Source organism: Perca fluviatilis, chromosome 1 (genome assembly GCF_010015445.1).
Source record: "Perca fluviatilis chromosome 1, GENO_Pfluv_1.0, whole genome shotgun sequence".
NCBI lineage: Eukaryota > Metazoa > Chordata > Actinopteri > Perciformes > Percidae > Perca > Perca fluviatilis.
Window position 1 is genome coordinate 44,103,088 of NC_053112.1, and position 21,657 is coordinate 44,124,744.

Below are 21,657 nucleotides of genomic sequence, written 5' to 3' on the forward strand. Positions count from 1 at the left end.
GTGCCTAAACTTAACTGAAATGACCGGGACCTCACGGTGCTCTCTACCCGGCTAACAGTCACCTTGGGCCCTATTTTAACGATCTAAGCACACGGCGTGAAGCGCCTGGCGCAGGTGTGTTTAGGGCGTGCACAAATCCACTTTTGCTAGTTTAAGGTGGAAAAAAGGGTCAGAAGAGTCCAAAGAGTTGTACTTAGTGTCTTCTAGGGCTTTGACTTTTGCCCAAAAATCATATTCGAAGTTCGTTTGTATATTAATATTAATATTCGAATATATTCGAATATTTATTAATAATATTTTGACCATTAAATGCCTTCATAAAAAAAAAAAAATATTAAGTCAGACCCTGGATTAAACACAGTGTGCTTTCGACAGGAAGTTCGGAGCTTTCACCGTAGCCTACGTAAGTGGTCTGATGTTTATACTCGTGTGCTGGTGTGTGCGTTCGAGCCATTGTGTGTGTGTGTGTGTGTGTGTGTGTGTGTGTGTGTGTGTGTGTGTGTGTGTGTGTGTGGGCGGTGTTGCCAATTTAGCGACTTTTTTTCTCAAAAACGACTAGCGACAAATCTGGCGACTTTCTGTAGAAAAGACAGCGACTTTCTGTAAAATAAAAAAGAGTCGCCAGTATTTCTCTCCTGTGGCCGCCGAAACAGTCCCCTCTCTCTTCTGTTGTGTGACTGAGGAGCAGCCCCCCCCGGCCCCCCCTCTGTGCTCTCTCCTCATGTGCAGCAGCACTGGCAGGTAGGAAGGGGAGAAGGGACAGGGTGCGGGGCCGGTGTAGGTAGGAGAGACAGCGGAACGCGACGGGAGAAAGACGCCGCTGAGCTGGCCTGGCCCTGGGCCAGCCTGCTTTCTTTGAGAATTAGGGGGGAATGCACCGCTACCGAGCCACGGCCGAGAGACGGGCGTCGCCGCAACGTGTAGTTACATTTTGAAATGCGTGAAAAAGCCTCGGAATCTGAACTGAAAACAACGTTTACAAGCAAACGCATTTACAAAAAATAATGCCCATAACAGGTTCGAATATTAAGGACTGGCTAATATTCGTTCGAATATCATTATTATTTTTAATATTCGAATTATATTCGAATAACGAAGTTCGGAGTCAAAGCCCTAGTGTCTTCATTAATTCATAGGTGTGTTTTGGGCGTAAGATGCAATAAACCAATCAGATATCATCTCCCATTCCCTCTAAAGCCAGGCGCGTTTGTACCTTGGCGCATTGCTATTATGATGGAGGATTTGCTAAGCTAATATTTTTATTTGTAATCTTCTGCATGTGTGCTGCTGTGCGTCCCTGTGTGTGTAACAAGCATAGTGTGCGTGCGCTGTGTACGAGCGTAGGTGCAAAATGCGCTGTTAAAATAACAATGAAATGCTGTGTTATTGACTTTAGACCAAGTTTTTGTTGGTCAATGGCGCGATCACTTTCCGCTACCTCAAGATAGCAATACGCCCAGAATGCACCTGAACACACCTCCCTGTAAGACCAGCACGCCCATGCGCGCAAAAATGGGCGCAGGTGCTACTTAAATGACGTGGGCACTGGCAAGAAATTGACAACTGCGTCAGTCTTAAACTAGCAAAGACACTTGCGTCGGCTTTTGTGCTGCGCTGCAAGATAGGGCCCTTTATGTCGAATAAATTTAATTGTAAAGACACTAAACTTAACTGTAATGTGACCGGTAGTCAAATGACTGGCAGGCGCTTACGCTCACCACCATTTCGTATTGTTGTGCATCCGTTTTCGTACGATATCATATGGACCCGTTCATGAAAACGCATTGAACAACACATAAGTGCAACAGATGAATTATTGCAATACTTCTAAATGTACTTTTTTGACTGTGTTAGGTATACTGTAGAGCACTTTGCTTTTGATAGCTAATAGAAAACCCTGGGAGATTAAAAAGTATCTACTTGATGTGATGATCACCAGTTAAAGGTCAGAGAAAACCCATTAGTGGGAGTTTTCCCTTCAGGTGGAGTGTTGTGAATGAGTAAAGTACTTCAGTCGTGCTCTTCAGGGCCCACAGCACTGCTGTTGCCTCTCTGCTAGTTAATGCCATTTAATGCCATGTCCCTGACTTGATGGTCAGATCTAACAACTAGCAGGACTCATCATATAGTGCTTGGCCACATACAACTGGATGCAGGTTTAACTGCAAATTTAAATCCACCCGGGAGCTTCTATGGGTGGATTGTGTTTCAAAAAGAAAATGTAAATGAGTGTGTGTGCCATTAACTACTGTTCATGGAGACGCAAATATTGCTGCGAGGGCGCGACCAGTTTACATGATCAGAAGAGCTCCATAACTCTTCTGCAAACCTGGTGCACAGACTATCAGTCCCTTGCATAATGGCATTTATGTTACTTTAATGGGGGGATTTTTTTTCTTTTGTCTACACATAGTGTTGTCGTCTCCTGCCGATTTTATTTAGTTTTTATTTTTTAGGCTTTTTGGTGGAGCAGAAGCATGTGATGGGTGGCAGCAGCGGTACACCACTCACTGGCCAGTTTATTAGATACACCTGTACAATGTAATGCACTCCAATACAACAGCTTTGCCATGAATCAAATTTTAATTAAGCTTATACAAGTTTAGTTTGTCCGACAGATGATAATTCTACTATATTGTGTTTATTATTAAGGTTATAGAGGGTGGTGCTGTACTGGAGTGCATAATATTGAAAGGTGTTTTTGCCCCCCCCCCTCCCCCCCTCATATAGAAAGCTGGAGATGACAAACCATTTAATAACCTTTTAAGCCAGAGCATCTGAAAACACACACATTTTTTATTGAGTGAGCAAGTCCTACTACAGATTCCTATTACAATAGACAAACAGGCTTAGCTAAAATGTGGTAATCAGCAATTGCAGTGAATCACACCTCACCTCACACGAACCGAAAGACATCCTCACCTTTTTAAGTTACATTATTAGGTTTCCTTGCATCACATTATGTCAATTCTTCCCACATCATTGTTTTTCTCAGACATTTTATTCAGCTTGTACAGTAAGTTGTTTTGTTTGGCTCTTCACTAAATCTCAGCAGTGTTATTGAAAATAAAATTGAAATTGAATTGTTATAGACTGTCTATTCATTTTGAATAGTATCACTCCATTCAATGGCTAATCAGCCTCATAGATATGGGTTAGAAGGGGGCCTGCTACACCTACTACTAGGTTGAGAAGGCCGTTATCATCATCATAATCTCGCATTTCCAGACCTTCCTCCACAGCGCTGCGGTGGAGGGTCTGGCTAGTCTACACAGCATTCCGGGATGGGAGAGAAACGTGCTCTGGTGTATTGGCATTTTTTTTAAACCAATCACAATCGTCATGGGCGGCGCTAAGTGCCGCACGGAGCCCCATTGCCGCTGCAAAATAGCCTCGGGAAGGAACTTGTTTAGATGGAACACGTGTACGTATGCGCATGTGTACGTTCAATTCCGACCTGCGGCCCTTTGCTGCATGTCATTCCCCCTCTCCCTCCCCTTTCACATCTCCAGCTGTCCTGTGTAATAAAGGCCTAAAATGTCCCCAAAAAATGATCTTAAAAAAAAGAAGTCAATATTGGCACAACCATCCACCACCCCGAGCTTCCTCCTTACGCAGCGTTTCTGTCTTTTAATATCATGTGTTCTGAGCGTCTAATGTTACCGTGTATAGGGGATTCAGCTTACCAATCAATGCTACCAGCCTGCTAAGCCAACTAGGAGGTAGAGTAGGGCCTACCACCTCACATCTATGGTAGTGATAAACAACTGATGATGCCCATTAAACTGGCTGATAAGGTTCCAAGCGAGTGGTTTGTAAGAAATAACAAAATGTTGTTGAAACTACTGAACTACTGATAAAGACTTGTTGCACTGAAGGGGAGGTATATTTGTTTGTGCTTGGATGTGTGCTGTCTTCTGTGTGTGTGTGTGTGTGTGTGTGTGTATGTGTGTGTGTGTGTGTGTGTGCGTGTACGTGCGCGCATGCATGAATACATTTTTATGACTGCCACTTCATTATTTATCACCATATTAAACTGCCTCATCCCTCTGTGGAAGTGTGAATGAAAAGTCACATTTTATTATGCTTTCACTTAGAGTAAGAAAGGACGAGACACATAGGCCAGGCGTGGCCACTAGATTACACACACGCACGCACGCACGCGCGCACGCACGCACACACACATACACACACACACACACACACACACACACACAGGAAGAGAGAGACATGTCAGATGGTGATGGACATTAAATGGTTATTTAGAAATGTAAAGCTTTGTATTTTTAGTAAGTTCATACATAAAAAAGAAAACTGAGAAAACTCAATTTTACAAAAACTCAAAAAGCTTGTTGTGTCAGAAAAAGCTGTCACTGATATCAACCAAATTTCTCTCTGGAGAATCTAAAATGATTTTATTCTTGCTTTGATTTCTGTTTTTCTATTTATGCTGCCACCACTTCCTGCCTTTTATCACCAACATCACTTTGACAGCAATTAATTATGAAGTTGTAATTATCTTGGGTTGTGAGGCTGAAACCTTGAAAAAGCCCATGGAAAATTGTGATACCAATAAACTAGATATCAGAAAATACAGCTGCAAATGTAATTCAAACCAACCACAGAAAATGAGCCAAAACAGAAGGGGTTATGGGTAGACGGACATTATGTTGACATCTGATAGTCTGCAGTTTGTCATGGTTGGAAAGTTGAGCATGATGGAATTCATTATGGATTGATGGTCATATTCAGCAGTTCCTTCTTGTGTTCATTACTACAGCAGAAACACAGGCACATTCATAACGCTTAGCTAAAACTACAGGGACAGGACTCAGATTGTTTTTTTATGGAAGAGCATTAGCACCACATGTGAAAAAAATTGACTGAGTTATGAGTTTAAAGTTAAATTATGAAAATAAAGTCAGAATTCTAAGAAAAAAAAACGGAATTCTGAGGATAAAGTCAGAATTCTGACTTTATTCATAGAATTCAGATTATTTTTTGCTTAAAAAATGTTATACTTAAAAAACAGGTCAAAATTCTGAATTAGTCAGAACTTTAATCTCAGAATTCTGAGAATAAAGTCAGGATTCTGACTTTAATCTCCAAATTCTGACATTTTTTTTAAAACTCAGAACTCATATCCATTGTTTCACATGTGGCCCTAATTCTCTTCCGTAGTTCTTTACTAAATCTGTCATTAAGAAGAATTACAGTTTGCTAATACTCTATATAAATCACATGAGTGTCATTTCAAATGTGAAAATGTAAATAGTGAACTTTGATGAATTTGGGACACATACAGTACCAGGACTGGGACAGACACAGTGAGGATAATCAAGTGTAAAATGACTGTAACCACAGTGTGCTTAGTTGACAGTAACAAGTTGTCAACCATAACTAATCTGGTAGTCCGCTGATAATAGCAGCCCCTGCAATGCACTATTCTACAACATGCATTTACATTACATTAACACTATTTACACTGGGGCTATTAAGTGTCTTTGACAATAGGAGCGACACAAGGCTGAGGTTGTGTGTGTGTGTGTTTCAGTGTGACATAATGTAACAAAAGCGAGAACACAGACAGGTTACGGATCCTCGGAAAGAAAATGACTGTAACTAATGTGTGGATACTAAATGATCCTGCATGTCTAACACTGTGACAATAGACACTGAACAGAAGCTTTCTCCATACATTCCCCCACACACACAACCACAGTGTGTGGGATAAAAGGATCATTTCATTTACATTTAACCATTTAATTGCTCTTTCTCCCCATGCTTGAAATCATGCAAACACCAACACATACCTATACAAATGGGTGCCTCTGATTTGTGTCTAGTAAATGGCCATTGTACGTTATGTCCTGTCGAGAGAACAGAGAGTTTACAGAGTACCATACCATTTATTATTGAAATGTTAATCACTAGACTTTATTGTATTTGTTTATTCATATTTTTTGCATTATTGTTGTGGAGTAATGCATGTGGGGATATTATTTAATGCATTCTGAGGTATGTTTGGGACTTGTTTTTATTTGTATGTATTAAATGTAAAAACGCTGCTAGTATCTGCCCCTACTCGCCAAATTTGATTGCATTTTTAATAGAGACTGGGACTTCAGAGAGCATAAGAAGCCTGCCCACAGTGTTATCAATCTGCTGTTTTTTTTCCTTTAGATTTCCTTAAATTGTAATTTTTTTTAGGGTCTTAAAGGTGTTGGCGGGAACATCTCCAACAGAATCCTAAAAGGTAAGTGAGCGGTTCCCAAAGTCCAGCAGGAACGAGGAAAAAGTTGGTAATGTTACTCCTCATTACTAACTGTTATTGCTATTGGTTTTAAATTACGTGGTTATCAAAGGTGTGCTTTTAGATCGATCTGCCAAAAGAACATATTCTATATCTACCTAAAATAAATATGATCCAGAAGTATCATCCTTTCTGAAGCCAGAGATGCTCACAAGTCTCTGAGCTAGAGTCCAAGTCGAGTCTTAAGTAGTCTTGCGTTGCCAGACCTTCCTCCACAGCGCTGTAAAGGAGGGTCTGGCTAGTCCACACCGCATTCCCGGGATGGGAGAAAAATTAGCTCTGGTGTATTGGCATTTCTTTAACTCAATCACAATCATCATGGGTGGCGCTATGCGCTGGACAGAGTCGCTGCAAAATAGCCTTGGGAAGTTTGGTGGAACATGTGCATGTTCAAAAGTTGTTTTAGTCGTGCGAGAGAAAACTCAGATTGGACAGATAGTCTGGCTAGCTGTCTGGATTTACCCTAAAGACTTAACCTTAGTCCTCATAAATCCACCAGAGTTTAAAATTCCAACACAAAGAAAGCAGACATCCGGCCGAAAAGATCTGGCGGAATATCCGGCGGCAACGGAAAGATCGCTGAAGTGGAACGTCGTGGATATAGACTAGTCTTAAGTCTCTGAGCTAGAGTCCACATATTTTGCATTCACCGCTTCTTTTGTTTGAGCCTTGTTGTATGATGTCTTTTATAGCCAAACTGCACAGGGAGGGGAGTTACATTCATGATACGTTTCCTAAAAATGAAGATTGTTCACTAGTCCCTCATCTCGAGTCTGAGTCGAGTCTAAAGTCTTTTGAGGACGAGTCCCAAGTCAAGTCTGAAGTCACTGTGTGTGCGACTCGAGTCCAGTCTCAAACTCGAGTCCCCATCTCTGTCTGAAGCTAACAATGTAGTGGCAAGAAATAAAAATAAATGAATTAAATATATTTATAAAGAAATCATCCCTTTAGTGGTGACAAGATGCTATTGAAGATACCTTCAGGTTTATTTGGATGCAAAGGACATTTGTGCAGCAGAAACATAAAAGAAAACTAAGGACATGAGTTTAGTTAAATGTATGCTTACTACATTTGTAGCATACACTGCTGAAGAAAATATTTCTTTAAGATTTATAAAAAAATATATAGACATGTTACAGTAATTAAAAATGATAAAACAATAAACATTAATAATTAGCATTGTGCTTAGTTTTGTATTAGACATTACAGCAAAGGTCACTATTGCCATACTCTTTTCACAGTACATCTTCATTCCAGCACTCAATTTATAGGCTTTATAGGCTCATTAGGTCAGACACTTGAACCTTAAAAGTTTCCCTTAAGATCCCAAATTTTCAATTAGTCACTCTTTAAATGTACCAAATAACTGGCCATTTTTATGAATGACAAATTACTCTTTCTTCCAACCATGAAGAGTGTGTGTGTGTGTGTGTGTGTCTGTGTGTGTGTGTGTGTGAGAGAGAGACAGAGTAAGAGAAAGATTGACGATCAACACCTGCTCAATCCAGTGACCAGTTGTGTAGGGTATCCCTTGACACAAGTGCTTGCACATGGTTCTGTGTGTGTGTGTGTGTGTGTGTGTGTGTGTGTCAATGGATGGATTACCACCTCTAAATGAGGACATTCACACTCTCCTGTCATGTCCCACCCCCAGACTGTATAAAATAGGTCTCACCCCATTCTCTCCTGCTGTCATCTTCTAAGTACCCAATATATGCCCATAACAATTCAATTCAATACAATTTCAATTCAATTCAATTCAATTTTATTTATAGTATCAAATCATAACATAAGTTATCTCGAGACACTTTACAGATAGAGTAGGTCTAGACCACACTCTATAATTTACAAAGCCCCAACAATTCCAACAATACCTCAGTAGTCTCTCTCTCTGCGTCTCTCTCTGCAACTGTTGTATGTTCTGTCACTAAAAACTAAAGTTGTAGCTACAAGTGGATCTGAAATTATATCTGTGTCAGTGCTTCACATTTCAGCCAAAAAAAAGAAATGTATTTGATATTTTGTCTTCTATCATCTTTGAAAGTATAATTTGCATTTTAAACATTCTAGGCTGTACAAGTGCTCAATCCTCTTTCCCTGGATACATGTAGTAAACATGAAGTCTGCATAATCATTTTTCAAATCAAATTTTATTTTCAAGATATTTGTATTTTTCTCTAGAGAGCATCACCCCAGATTCTTAAATACATGTAAATGAGTCTGTGGGATGTGGAGCATAGTGAGAAATATTGTATCTGTGTGATGCCAATATACTGGAAGCCAAATTTATGTATTTCCATCACTATATAATAGATGTATGATATTCCATCAATTATTGTATTCCATATGGAGAAGATAAACTTTTTGGTATAAAAAGTCAAGTTGGACCCTCACCCTCCCGCTGTCTTCCCGTCGACCACTAACTTGTCGTCCTTCCGGGTCTAAATTGAAAATTATTTTTATTTTGTGCTTTTTCCAACATTTTAGTATGCTTTTGATGCTGTTTTAAACATTTTTTTTTTCCATGGTCAACAAACCTAAATGACAATTTTTGAGTTAAAAAAAGCAGAAATGATGAATTATTTTGACTAATAGTTAAAGTCAGAGGATGTTGAGTGGATAATCACAGACTGGTTTATGTTAAAGTTTAGTCAGGATACTGTTTTAAAACCCTTTACACATTTTCTTTTTTTAAATACTATAAAATTTAATAAAACACCCAAATTCAATGGAAGTAATTATTAGTTTTACCTGCGAAGAACGTTGTATGGCTTCCATACAACGCACATATGCATCCAAGTTATGTTTGGGCAATTTGAATGAAAGAAACCCATATTTCTGATATAAAAAACTTTGAAAACGGGTCAAATTGGACCCGAGGACAACACAAGGGTTAACACTAGGTTAAGGCAGCTCCTTTTGCAGGGTGATTGTCATAATGAAAAGGAAGGACAGATTTGGAGTGTTTTTTTCTATTTGTCCTGTTGGAGCCATGTGTGGAGTAAGGTTACATAAACTTTTGATACCATGTGTTTAAAACAATACCATTTCTGTTAATTATAATTTTTTACTGACTATTATGACTTTTTCCCTTTTTGCATTGATATTAAAAGAGGTATTGAGTATCGCTTTTTTGGTATTGCATAACTCCATTATTCTGGTATCAGGAATGAGTATGAAGCAGTGCATGGTCCTCTAGCAAAGTAACTGATGAGTAGGCTATACATTTGCAATTTTGCAAAAAAGAAAACAAATGTCTACTACCACTCAAAGAGGTGTCAGATTAAGTGATAACATGGAGCCATTTCTCACTCAACATCACATACGCAAAGGAGCTGGTATGAGGCACAACTTCACCTCCCGCAGTGTAAGCATTAAACGTACAATCACTCCACACACATAAGCAGAGCAGTAATTTAACATGAACAAATTAGAGAGGAAACACAGGAGAGAATGGGGCAGAGGATAGTTGAGAAGAGAGAAGAAGTAGGATAAACAGGAAAAAAGGGAAAAGAAGAGGAAAGGGAGAGGAGGATGAAAAAAGGGGAAGGAGCTATAAAGAGAGTCACGGGAGTTTTGTAGAAAGTGAAAGGAGAGAACGATTTCAAAGACTATCTGTGAGTCTGGCAAATGTATTTGGCATGCAATCTAGAGAAGTGTTTGTCTCCAAGTCTGTGAATGTGTAAGAAGGGTTCATTTGCAAAAACAGATATCTCTGCTTTGTTTAACTCCCTAAATCATGTTATCTTTGTGCTAGCCAGGAAATATCAGTGAAACTGGTGTTGGGTTGTTTTAAGAATATCTCTCTGCATCTCTCTCTCTCTCTCTCTCTCTCTCTCTCTCTCTCTCTCTCTTCCCTCTCCCTTCATGAATCATGTTTTTGTAGTGTGTACTCAAAGGAATATCAATCAAACTGGTGTTGGTTTATTCATTTTAAGAATGGCCTGTATCCTTTTTTGCAAATTAACTCTGTGTTATGTGCCTATGTTATTCTAAGCACTCCAGGGTTTATTCTCTTGTATTTGCCAGTTTGCTCATAGTCAGAAACACATGCTTGGAGTCTGCGTTAAAAGGGTGGGAGCGGGGACGAGAGAGACACAGTCATGGTATCATGTAGTGTGTGTGTGTTAATGTGTGTCTCTGTGTGTGAATGGGTGTAAAAAGGAGGGTCAGAGAGAACAGTATATAGGGTAAAGGTATGTAGCAGTTGGTGAGTGTTTTGTCTGCGAAGATTAACTCTAGAGTCTATATGATACCCTGGCTGTGTCAAAAACACACACACACACACACACACACACACACACACACACACACACACACACACACACACACACACACACACACACACACACACACACACACACACACACACAGGTCTATCTGATACCATGTCAGCTGACAGGAATGTTGAAGAGAGAGACAGCCAGTGTTTGAACAGGACAAAGCTGGCTTAGACTGGTGTGTGGGGATGATATTGATCTTTACATCAGGTCTGGTCCAGTCACTGTGTCAAACTCTCAAACTCTGAAGTTCATGATGCAGTTTTAATTCAATTCAATTCAATTCAATTCAATTCATAGTATCAAATCATAACAAGAGTTATCTCAAAACACTTTACAAATAGAGTAGGTCTAGACCACACTCTTTAATTTACAAAGACCCAACAATTCCAGTAATTCCCCCAAAACTGATTACATATTGACTGTAGATTTGATACATGTGATCACACGTCTGTAATAATAGCAGGACAGTCGGAACAACTATCTAAGCTTGTCAGTTGAACAGGTTATCGATGCGGTAATGTGCTGCAGATCTGCCGTTTTCAGCTGAGCTGGACCAGAGAGTATTCAGTTTAAACAGATCGGTGATGCTGTTCTGCCCTCATTGTTCTCCATGAAGTTAGCTGGAAGTGAATGTAGCCACGGTGTGTTTTATGTGACTGACTGCGTCAGACTCTCTTTATACACATAACTCTATGGTCGGACTTGACAAATAGCCTTTTAAGTGCTTGTCATCACCTCAGGTGCTCTAATTGATTTGGCATGCAGTTAACACACCAGTCATTTGGTTTTAATGAAAGCTCAACTCCTGGCAATTGCTCCTTATAATATGTGAAATATTGGGAGTAACAGCTTCAAAATTGAGTTTTCTTTAAGTGCTGTGTAGTGGATAGAGACTTTTATTTATTTTATTTTTTTAACCTTTATTTATCCAGGTAAGTCAATTGAGAACAACTTCTCATTTGCAACGATGACCTGTCACATTCACACAGTTCCACATTCATACCTGGAAGCTGCCCAGTACAACCACAGTATGATCTGCTGGCCACTGAGCAGCTCCACTGTCATTACCACCTCAGTGGTGGTAATGAGGGAGGGACAAGCGCTGTTCTTTCACTTTCCCCACCCAGATTTTTTTATCCTGTCGGTCTGGGGATTGAACCGACAACCTCCCGGTCACAAGCTCGCTGCTCTAACCTTTAGGCCCACCACTGCCCACTTTAAAGTAGTAAGAAACTTTAAAGTGTTAAGTTTGAGAATCTCCCCTCGGATCTTAGTGTCCCCCCACCTCCCATATCCCACTTTAACCCCTGGGTACATCTGAAAGTATATGCTTTTCTTTTCCCTGTTGAACTGTTGACATCTTGCCTGCAGCACTTGTTCTGATCATGGTCACTCAGCATGGCACAGGTATGGGGAGCTCATTAACTACAGAGGGATCAGAGGTGTATAAAGTTCTAGAGACCCATGCTTGAGTAAAAGTACAAGTGCTCTATCAAAAAAGTGACTTGAGTAGAAGTTGAAGTGCTCTTTAAGCACCCCACTTAAAGGACAATTCCGGCGCAAAACGAACCTAGGGGTTATTAACTGATGTGTACCCACTCTGTCGCTCTCTGGGACATGTTTTCATACTAATTTAATGAGTTTGGAGCTTTGACGAGGCTACCACGGACCGCTGGTTAGCTTACAATGCTAGTATTTGGGGCATGGGGACACTCAAATTAAATCGTTATTTAATACCACTAAAAAGGCTCGAAATATCACCACACCATAACGTTGGCATAATTAGGGTCCCTAAATGTGAACCGAAGCATTGACAACATTGTAAGAGTACAGATAGTTTATTAAAAAGATAGATTATAAAGACAGTCGCATGCATGTTTACTTGCGGGAGCCATCTTGGAAACCAGTCATGACTAGTCGAACGCCGTGCAATGTGGAATCTCCATAGACAGTATGGGAATCTCAGACTCATTTGCACGGTGCTCGTTTTTCGACTAGTCATAATTGCAAACATTCAGTACTCACTGCAGACTGAAACAACTCAGGACTAGCTTAATCTGCTGCAACAATAACTAAATAGAAAGAGTACAAACTTACATCGTCTCTGACTTCTGAACAGGCGACCGTAATGAAAAGGAACACGACGCGATCTCTGGGATTTCGTACGTAACTTACGTAGCCGTAACTACACACACTGTAACCTACACAGTCTCCGTAGCATGAGGAATTCACAACAGTAACGAGTAACGATGCAGCACATAAAAAATCTATCGGAGTAAAAGTATTAAACTCATCGAAAACATGTACTCAAGTAAAAGTGGAAGTAGGAGAAAAAAATAATACTCCAGTAGAGTACAGATACAGCCTTTTAGTACTTAATGCTGCATTCCAGACACAGTTTTTAGCCCGTAAGTTATGACTTCAAGTCACGACTCACGGCTTGGTAGCATTCCAGGCAAAGTCACCACAAACCCTTCTAGCTAGCGTTAGCTAGCGGCTACCTAACGTTGACGTTAGCTATCTAGGTTACTTTATGTTGCCTATTTATGTCTATTTATTACTACTTATCACTGTTAATTAACGGCGTCTGTACAGCATCAACGGGGGTCGTCATTGTTGTTTATGTGTGTGTGATGTCAAAAACTGTAACTGGGAGTACAACGATCTGGTACGAGTTCACGAGTAGTAAGTTACGGGTTTGACTGCCGTTCCAGGACACTTTCACGGGTAGAAGGTTGTGAAAACCCGAGTTACGGGTTGCCTGGAACGCAGCATAAGTATAGTAGTGAAGTAGTTCTACTTCGTTACTATACAGCTCTCACAATTAGTCACAATTAATCAAATTTTAATCACGATCACGATTTTGGCTTCTCACGATCAAATTCATGTGATCATGCAATATTTAAAATGATTCAATCCATTCATAGAATGCTCTGTATCAAAGTTTTTTTTTTTCAAAGCTCTGTAAACCATTGTCTGATCACGTGTCTAATGAGCCAATCAGAGTTGTTCCCTGCACCGCACAGCTTAGTTTCTAGATGTAGACAGTCACAGAGGACAGAGTAACGTGAGGAAAATTCCACAACAGATAGCAGTAGGTCATAAGTTGGTCCCGAGGTTTACCAGATTACCAGTAAACGCAACATTTTTGTCCCGTCGGTGTTGTTTTTCAGACAACAGCAGTGACCATAGTGCTAGTTTGTGTCTGTTAGCTCATAGCTTTAGCGGCAGACTGTTGGCTGTCCTGCTGTTGGAATCCTCTCCAGTAAAATACAGTCACACTACACCATTTAGCAATCAGCATTTTAGCTGTGTTTAATCCAGTTACTACTGTAGCTAACGGTAGGCTAACGTTACCAACTGTATAAAGTGTTATTAGTGTTTACTGTAGCTAGCTAATGGTAGGCTAACGTTACCTGCTGTGTAACGTGTTATTAGTTACTGTAGCTAGCTAATGGTAGGCTAACGTTACCTGCTGTGTAACGTGTTATTAGTGTTTACTAGCGTGACATGCAGCAATGTTTCTGTTGCCTCTAACGTCTGTTTTGGAGCATCAGAGCGCAACACAGACATTTAAGTGGCACCGTAATCCGCGTTGCTATTTCGTCCGGTAGATACCGGGCACTGGTGCCATATTGGCACTGGATTTTAAACGTGCGCCGTTAACGTGAACAGAAAATTGCGTTGCCTGTATCTTTTCACGACAAATGCGCATGTGTGGAAAACGGTCCCACAACAGCTGAAATGGCATACTGCTTCATAGTATCCTTCAACAAAGGAGGAATGTAGCACAATATGGATGTAAAAGCAGTTATAATTAGCCTATGTGACAATAAAATTTGTTTTGGTTAAAATCAACAAATCATCGTGAAAATTAATCGTGATCTCAATATTGATCAAAATAATCGTGATTATCATTTTGGCCATAATCGTGCAGCCCTAATCACAATATCACTCATCTCAACACTACTCAGGTTTAGGCAGCTCTTTTGGCAAAAACATTTGCCTCCTTTAACACATGTAAAACATGTTAAAACGTAGCCATATTTATAAACAATGTATAAAAACTCATCCTAGGCTGATAATCTGACTACATTTTGCAACAGACACATTTTATGTCAAACAACAAAATTCTCCATCCAGCCACTGCATATCTGAATTAGGAGCTAATCTGTAAACGGTTCTAATCAGTTATTTGGGACCCGGGGCAGAGGGCAAGTCAGTATGTCTGCAGGTTGGACTCAGACCGGGCAGAAAAAACGTGGATGGCAGTGACTTATGTTTTACAATCAGTCTGCACAGATGTTTTTTTCCAAGTTTGTATGCGTGTGGAAGCACCAGAGACACAAAATAACACCCCAAATCCTAGAAAAACTGATTTTTTTTCATAATATGGGCACTTTAAAGCTTTTACAACTTTATTCTGAGTAAATGTAGATGTACACTTTGTATTTACTTTACTTGCTTCATTTTGGTGGCCTGAAGTCGCCTACACATTATCAGGGGTAAAACCGCGAGATAAGCCGCAGAGATTAGTCCTGGCTCTTAAGCGTATACGTCATCACTGGCTGCTGCCTTTCATGGTTGCGCCTTGGTCAGCGGCAACAAGGTCAACGTTGAAATAATTAGAACTTTGAGCGCAGAGCTTCCGGCAATTTTGAGCAACCTGCCAAGGGTAGTGCTTCGCCCGAGTTGTCTCCACCACTCTCCCCATAATAAAAAAATGGCAAAGCCAGCGCAGAGCATTTTTACTGCAGATCATGTTTATCCGCTACCCTGGAAATATAGAATTCTTGTGAGAGCACAATTTGAATTTGCTCAGCGAGTCACTCTGGCATTCAGTAATGATGCTCATTAACTATGCCCTTGTAGCCAAGCTGTACCAATCACATCGGTATCTGATATAGGTGGGCCAGAGGCGAGTTAAACAGATGACAACAGTTTAATCTACCAGTTAGCTCCGCTGGTAGCTAAGCGTATGGGGCTCTGGATACGTCACCCCGCGTGTTGTTGTGATTGGTCCTAGTCTTATCCAATTGCGTGCAGTGAGATTTTCAAATGCATGCTTGGTGCCGCCCCTCGAGTTGGGCCATTTTCATTACTCAATGCCAGACCCTTAATCTTTCGGATTTGGGTCTGGATTTCCAGGCTATAGATCCGCAGTAACTTAACTTAACTTTCAGAACATGAAAGGAAACTCCCCCTGCTGGTGCTCCACTGACACGCTGAGCACAAAGACCAGATGTGGGACACAGAGGGGCTCTGTCTTCCGCTTCGGTCTGACTACTCCATCTAAAAAACATTGGTACTTAAACTCTGGGCTCAAGCCCCATAAGGCTGCCCCTGGTGCTGCCTATGAATATAGTCATTAGACACTTTATGCTCTGTTACTCGTTACCGTGGATGGTAACGAGTAACAGTGGCACCAATGTGACTCCAACAGTCATATATCCACATATGACTGTTGGAGTCATATTGGTCATATTCATCAACTATCTTACAAAGGAGGAGATAATACAGATTCATCCTCAAGTCTATTTTGACACTATTCTATGTGAAGTGCTTCAAAGCAACCTCATGCCCTTTATTATAGTTATTGTAGTGATCTGTAAGCACCTCTATCTATGAAATGAAACACTGAGATCATCATGCGATACAAAATTTAAATAAAATATAATTAGCATTCTACATTCAGTCTGTACATTTATGTTATGTTTTTGTTTGTATAGTTAGTAGGACAGGAAATGCTGAGGTACTGTAAGGGGAGGTAGCTTACTGGTTTCAAAACATGTAGCCCTAAAAGTCAGACTTTTTTTTCGGCAAGAAACTGACAGTATGAAGAATGGACCAACCAAGCTGTCCACTACATTCAGCTTTGAAGATGTTGGATTGGAGTGCTGACTGAATGTGTATGATTTACCATTCAGGGAGTGCCTCCAGGTCACACAGCATTTATTTTTCAGTTCCACCCGCAAGCTCATAGTTTTTCTTACACCGTCTCCTAAAGGCCTTGCAAGTTGTTTAATCTCCAAGTCTGTCTGAACGTGTGTGTGTGAGTGAAAAGAGAGAGAGCGAGAGAGAGAGAGAGAGAGAGAGAGAGAGAGAGAGAGAGAGAGGGTGAGACGTACTATTTCGTACACACCCTCATACCACACTCACAGGGTCTTTCTTTTCAGTGGGGGTGGGCTCAGTTTTGAAAGACAATGCTCTGAACTTGTGTGTGTGCGTGTGTGTGTGTGTGTGTGTGTGTGTGTGTGTGTGTGTGTGTGTATTAGCCTTTATGAATATGAAGCTGAGCCAGGGACATGGTTTGGCTGTCCCAAAGGCTCAAACCTTCTCCAACTCACACACACTTCTGATCTTAGATACAGACATCCCCCCCTCTATCAATCTATCAGCATCCTCTTTTTTTTCTCTCAGGGAATGAGACAAAATAAGAGCAAGACAGAAGAAGACTGGAAAAAAAGAGTTGGCTACAAATTGTCTGGTGAATTAAAGGTCAAGGTTAAAGTTCCCTCATAAATTGTGTGTGTGTGTGCGTGTGTGTGTGTGTGTGTGTGTGTGTGTGTGTGTGTGCGCGCGCACGTGCAATGCATGTATGTGTACTAGGCTTTTATAAGAATATAAAACTACACCAGGGTTCATGGTTTGGCTGTCCCAAAACACACATACACACACACACACACACACACACACAAACACACAGCTCAAATGTTGGGAGTAACAAAGGCAGACAGTTCTCCATCTATCAATCCGTCACTCTTCTTTTCTCTATGGGTGAAAGACATTAATGAGAGCAGGACAGAGAAAGGAAGAAGGAGTGACAGAGGGAGTGGAAATTGTCCGGTGAACAGAGGGTCAAGGCTGCTCACATAAATTGTGTGTGTGTGTGTGTGTGTGTGTGTGTGTGTGTGTGTGTGTGTGTGTGTGTGTGTGTGTGTGTGTGTGTGTGTGTGTGTGTGCATGTGCGTGCGTGGGCTTGTGTGTGTGTTTGTGTCTGTGTGTGTGTGTGGACAGCTTGGGGGCAAAAGGCCTTTTTACAGTCGCCAGCATAATGTGACACTGTAAGAGAGAACCGTGATTGTTAAAAATTCTGAAAACTGTGAGGGGAATTTGTTTTCAACAAAGACAGAAAGAGAGCAACAAATCGTTCAGTGAACAGGGATTCAGGGTTCAAATGATCCAATAAAATCTTTGTCACAGCTGAAAGGAAAACACACACTGGACTCGGAATGCACTGAAAGGTGAAAACTGCGATTAGAACTCTAAAAGTCTAGGAAACTAGCAATCTAAAACGATTCAACAAAGTAGCTGTATACTTGGATTCACCGTCTGCCTTAAGAGATTGTGAATTGCAGGGAACAGATTAAAGTTATATCAATTACATGATGTCCACTAATAACCACACCCCTCCATCTTGTGCCGCTCTCACCTCTTTTTGCCAGACATTTGTTTATGTAAAAACTTTGTCCCTTAAAGACTTTGTGAGGCTTATGACATCTCTGGTAAAAGCTCTCTGCGAGTGCACTTTTCCAGTCCTTTAAAGTAATAAAATATAACTTTTTAAGTTGTGCTGCTCTCTTTAAGGCCCTGACACACATAAGTGAGCGTCTGCCGTCGCTCCAAGTTGGGCCAACAGTGAGCGACCGTCGCCATAGTTTGTGCGGTGTGTGTCCCGCACCGTCGCCACGTGTCGGCCGTCGTCGGCATGAATAGCCAATCTATCTGATTGGCTGTTCAGCTGTGAGGTAAGCAAACGACTGTAAGAGCGCACACAGAAGGCTCTTCTCATTTTTCATCGCATCTGATCAATCCAGTACATAGAGCTGTCAAAACTGCTAAAAAAAATAACGTTCGAATTCTCTAAAAAACAGTTATGTTCGAACAATGGAATAACTATTTTGTACATTATGTCCATAAGGTGGCAAACGTATGTACAAAGAGATACATAGCTACTTGTGTAGGCTTATTTATTGTGATCTCTACAAAGATCTCTACATACCTACAAAATAAAGTAGTGAAATTTAATAGAAAGACTGTAATAGATCTCCATCTCTCTGCACCGCTAAACAATTAGCCCCCCTATCAAGCAAGCTAGCTTACTAGCCAGTCGGACCGCCACAAAATTAGTCAAATGTAACAACTTAATGTTTCATTTACACACTCGTGTCACATTGTAGGAAAGCACATTGCTATCGCCAGATAAGTGACAATTTTGTCCGGCTAATTTTCTGTAACTAGTGTAGGATGAGGGCAGGTTAGGTGGGTGGAATTAGCAAGCTAACTAGCCAGCAGCGGGCCGTTCGGTTTTGGTCCCTCCACTCCACTACCACTGCAGGGAGACTTCTCTGCAGAGAGATTTGAAATCAATATAAAGATGATACATACAATTTCATTCTACATAGAGTTTCTTTATTGTTACAGTAAGAAAAAACTCAGGAGCAGCACATCTCATTTTACATATGTGAAGGTTATGAGGTTATGTTGGACAATGTCCTGAATGAGAACGGGGTACCACTGTTTTTATAGCATGAGTTCGTAAGATGGAAATTCCACCACATTTATAATCAGCTAGAGCATGTTAGTTCAGTGCCTTTGTTGGCTGAATGTCACACACATTTCAAAATTTTTTAAATTGGCATCCCTCACAATACGAACACATTTGGGGTGGCAGTCCATTTCACTTTGCCATATAGTCAAGCACCAATCAATGCCTCTTCCTTTCGCTGTTAAGCATACTTCAGCACTGACACTGTGCTGTGGAGATAGGTCTGACTATTGGATACTAATACTCCTCTAGAGTAATGGATTTTAACACCTTTGGAATTATTTATTGACCCTTCAAATTGGAATAAACTCTAAGTAGAGTTTCATACCACAAAATGATGTTTGTCAGAATGGAAGAGACCAGATCAGGATTGGCCTTGTTGCTTATCTCATCTCATTATTAAAAAGTAACTACATTCACTATACAACCTGATGACAAAAGAGACACCAACATGAGTGAGTCAAGCAGGCCAAACAAATTGACAAATTTAAAACAAAGGATTTAATGCCTTATGTTATGTATTTCTTTTTAGGATAAAAAAAGTTTAATTGGCTGTGACTCTTGGTTTCCAGTTTGGGTACCTGTTACACTAAGCCTTCATTTGTTTGTGATTTGGCATAACATTAACTTTCATATTTGTCTTGTTAGGGTGGATAATCATTCGGGCTGTATAGGTGAAGTATGCTGCTTGAGTAAACTTGTGTTGGTTTTCAAAATTCAGGTCCTCCCATTTTAGGGAAAGCCCCACTAAGCGCCAGTGACTAACATCACTCCATCGTCACTGTCACCATAAACAGTAATGCTGACCCTGGTGACTACAGCTATGGCTCTTTTGTGTCAAAGTTAAGGGCTAGTGCAGAACATACTGAAGAAAAATGGCATAGACAGATGAAAAGTAAGACAAGATTAGTTTACCTTGTTTCCAGAGGCACATTGCTACCCAGCACCCAGCTGTCTTGCAGCGGGACGCTCTCGGGGGGCGTGGTCTGCAGCTCGGCTGGTGATTGGCCGGCCACAGGGGCCGGGCTTCCAGTAGGAGGGGTTAGCTGACGCGTAGAATTCAGTGATTGGCCAGCGTGGTGCGTGGAGCTCAGGGATTGGTTGAGAGCTGTTATTGAGGGCTGCTGGCGGTGGGGCGGAGGTACTGGAGGCAGGTTGGAGCCGTGGTGATTGGATGGTTGCTCTGTCAACAAAAAAGAAGAAGCATGTTTAGTTTCGTTCTGCTTTTATAGAGTGACCGCACACTTTTTATACGCCTCCAGTTATGGAAGTGATTTTCTCATTCAATATCTCCATTGATGTTTCATAAAATGCTTATATGAAGAGTTTTAAGCCTGGAACCAAGCTAACCAGCTACGAAATGAATCCTAACCATTAAACATTTGATTTGGCTCAAAAGAAAATTTTGAAAACAGCCAAAAAGGCAAAGGTAAAAGACTGAGTACATAAACGATCATAGACTTCAATGGTAGCAGCTCGCTATAGCCGTTCGTGGGTTCCCGGGTGCGGTAAACATTTCCATGGTAACAGCGAGCTTTACCAATCAGAGACGTCGCTGTTATGCTTAGGATTGTAGGTAATGTAATACTTCTCCATGACATTGCGAATAAAACATGTTATTCTTAAAACAAGGTTGATATTATAGGGACTTGTGTTTTCTACAGAGGCATAAACCTTCGTTTCACAATCTCACAGATTGTGGTCAGTCTACCTTTAAACATTATGGCTAAAAATCAGTGTTATGGGGAAAATTAATGGAATTTTTACTTCCAGAACCACACTCGAGCTCTATTACACTTCAACTTATCCGTATCCAGTTTAGTGCTGTGGGGAAAACATATTTTATTTTATATATATATATATATATATATATATATATATATATATATATATATATATATATATATATATATATATATATATTAACACAGACACAGGAGCAGATTCTTCGCTTGTCAAGTCAGTTTGCCTGCCTCTCACGTTGCCAGGCCAAAAAAAGCAATTTGTGGGTTTTGGAAGGGTTGTATTTTGGAGGTTTTGTTCCTTTGAGGTTTTGTCACAGAGCTGGCATTGGTAACTTCGCGGTTTATTGTTTGTTTTAGGGAGAGTGTTTGTCCTTAAGGACCAGGGGACCTGTCCCCTCAAATCAATATATATTATATTATATCCACTTCGGATCACATATCATCATCCAATCAAACACAGTGTCTTATCTGTAAGAAAATATAATTGATTCTTGTGAAAGACTATCACAGACTTTTACTGGTTATCCAAGTAAATGTGAATATCGGTGAATATCTGTGATGCTGTAATTGGCAGAAATCTAACTACAGTGCCTGTAGCAGTTCAAGCTGTTGAGACTTTAGCAGTGACTTCTTAGAGTCAGACAGCTCCTCTAAATATATCAGCCCTGAGGCAACAGATGGACAGATTGAAGATGCCGAGGAAGATCAATGGCAGAACTTTACTTTTTATATAGGTGGTGGCAATGAAATTAAATTCAAAGTCAAAAA

The 21,657-nt window shown here is 40.6% G+C and overlaps 1 protein-coding gene across 9 annotated transcripts in view; it reads right to left on the reverse strand.

Annotated features, from left to right (window-relative positions):
• Positions 1-21,657, reverse strand: part of tenm3 (teneurin transmembrane protein 3) — a 294,603-nt gene that overhangs the window by 146,045 nt on the left and 126,901 nt on the right. For all 9 annotated transcript variants that reach the window (XM_039800537.1, XM_039800527.1, XM_039800511.1 and 6 more), the window contains one exon: positions 20,060-20,327. In XM_039800537.1, the coding sequence (XP_039656471.1) occupies positions 20,060-20,327 (268 nt within the window). The remainder of the gene's footprint in view (positions 1-20,059; positions 20,328-21,657) is intronic.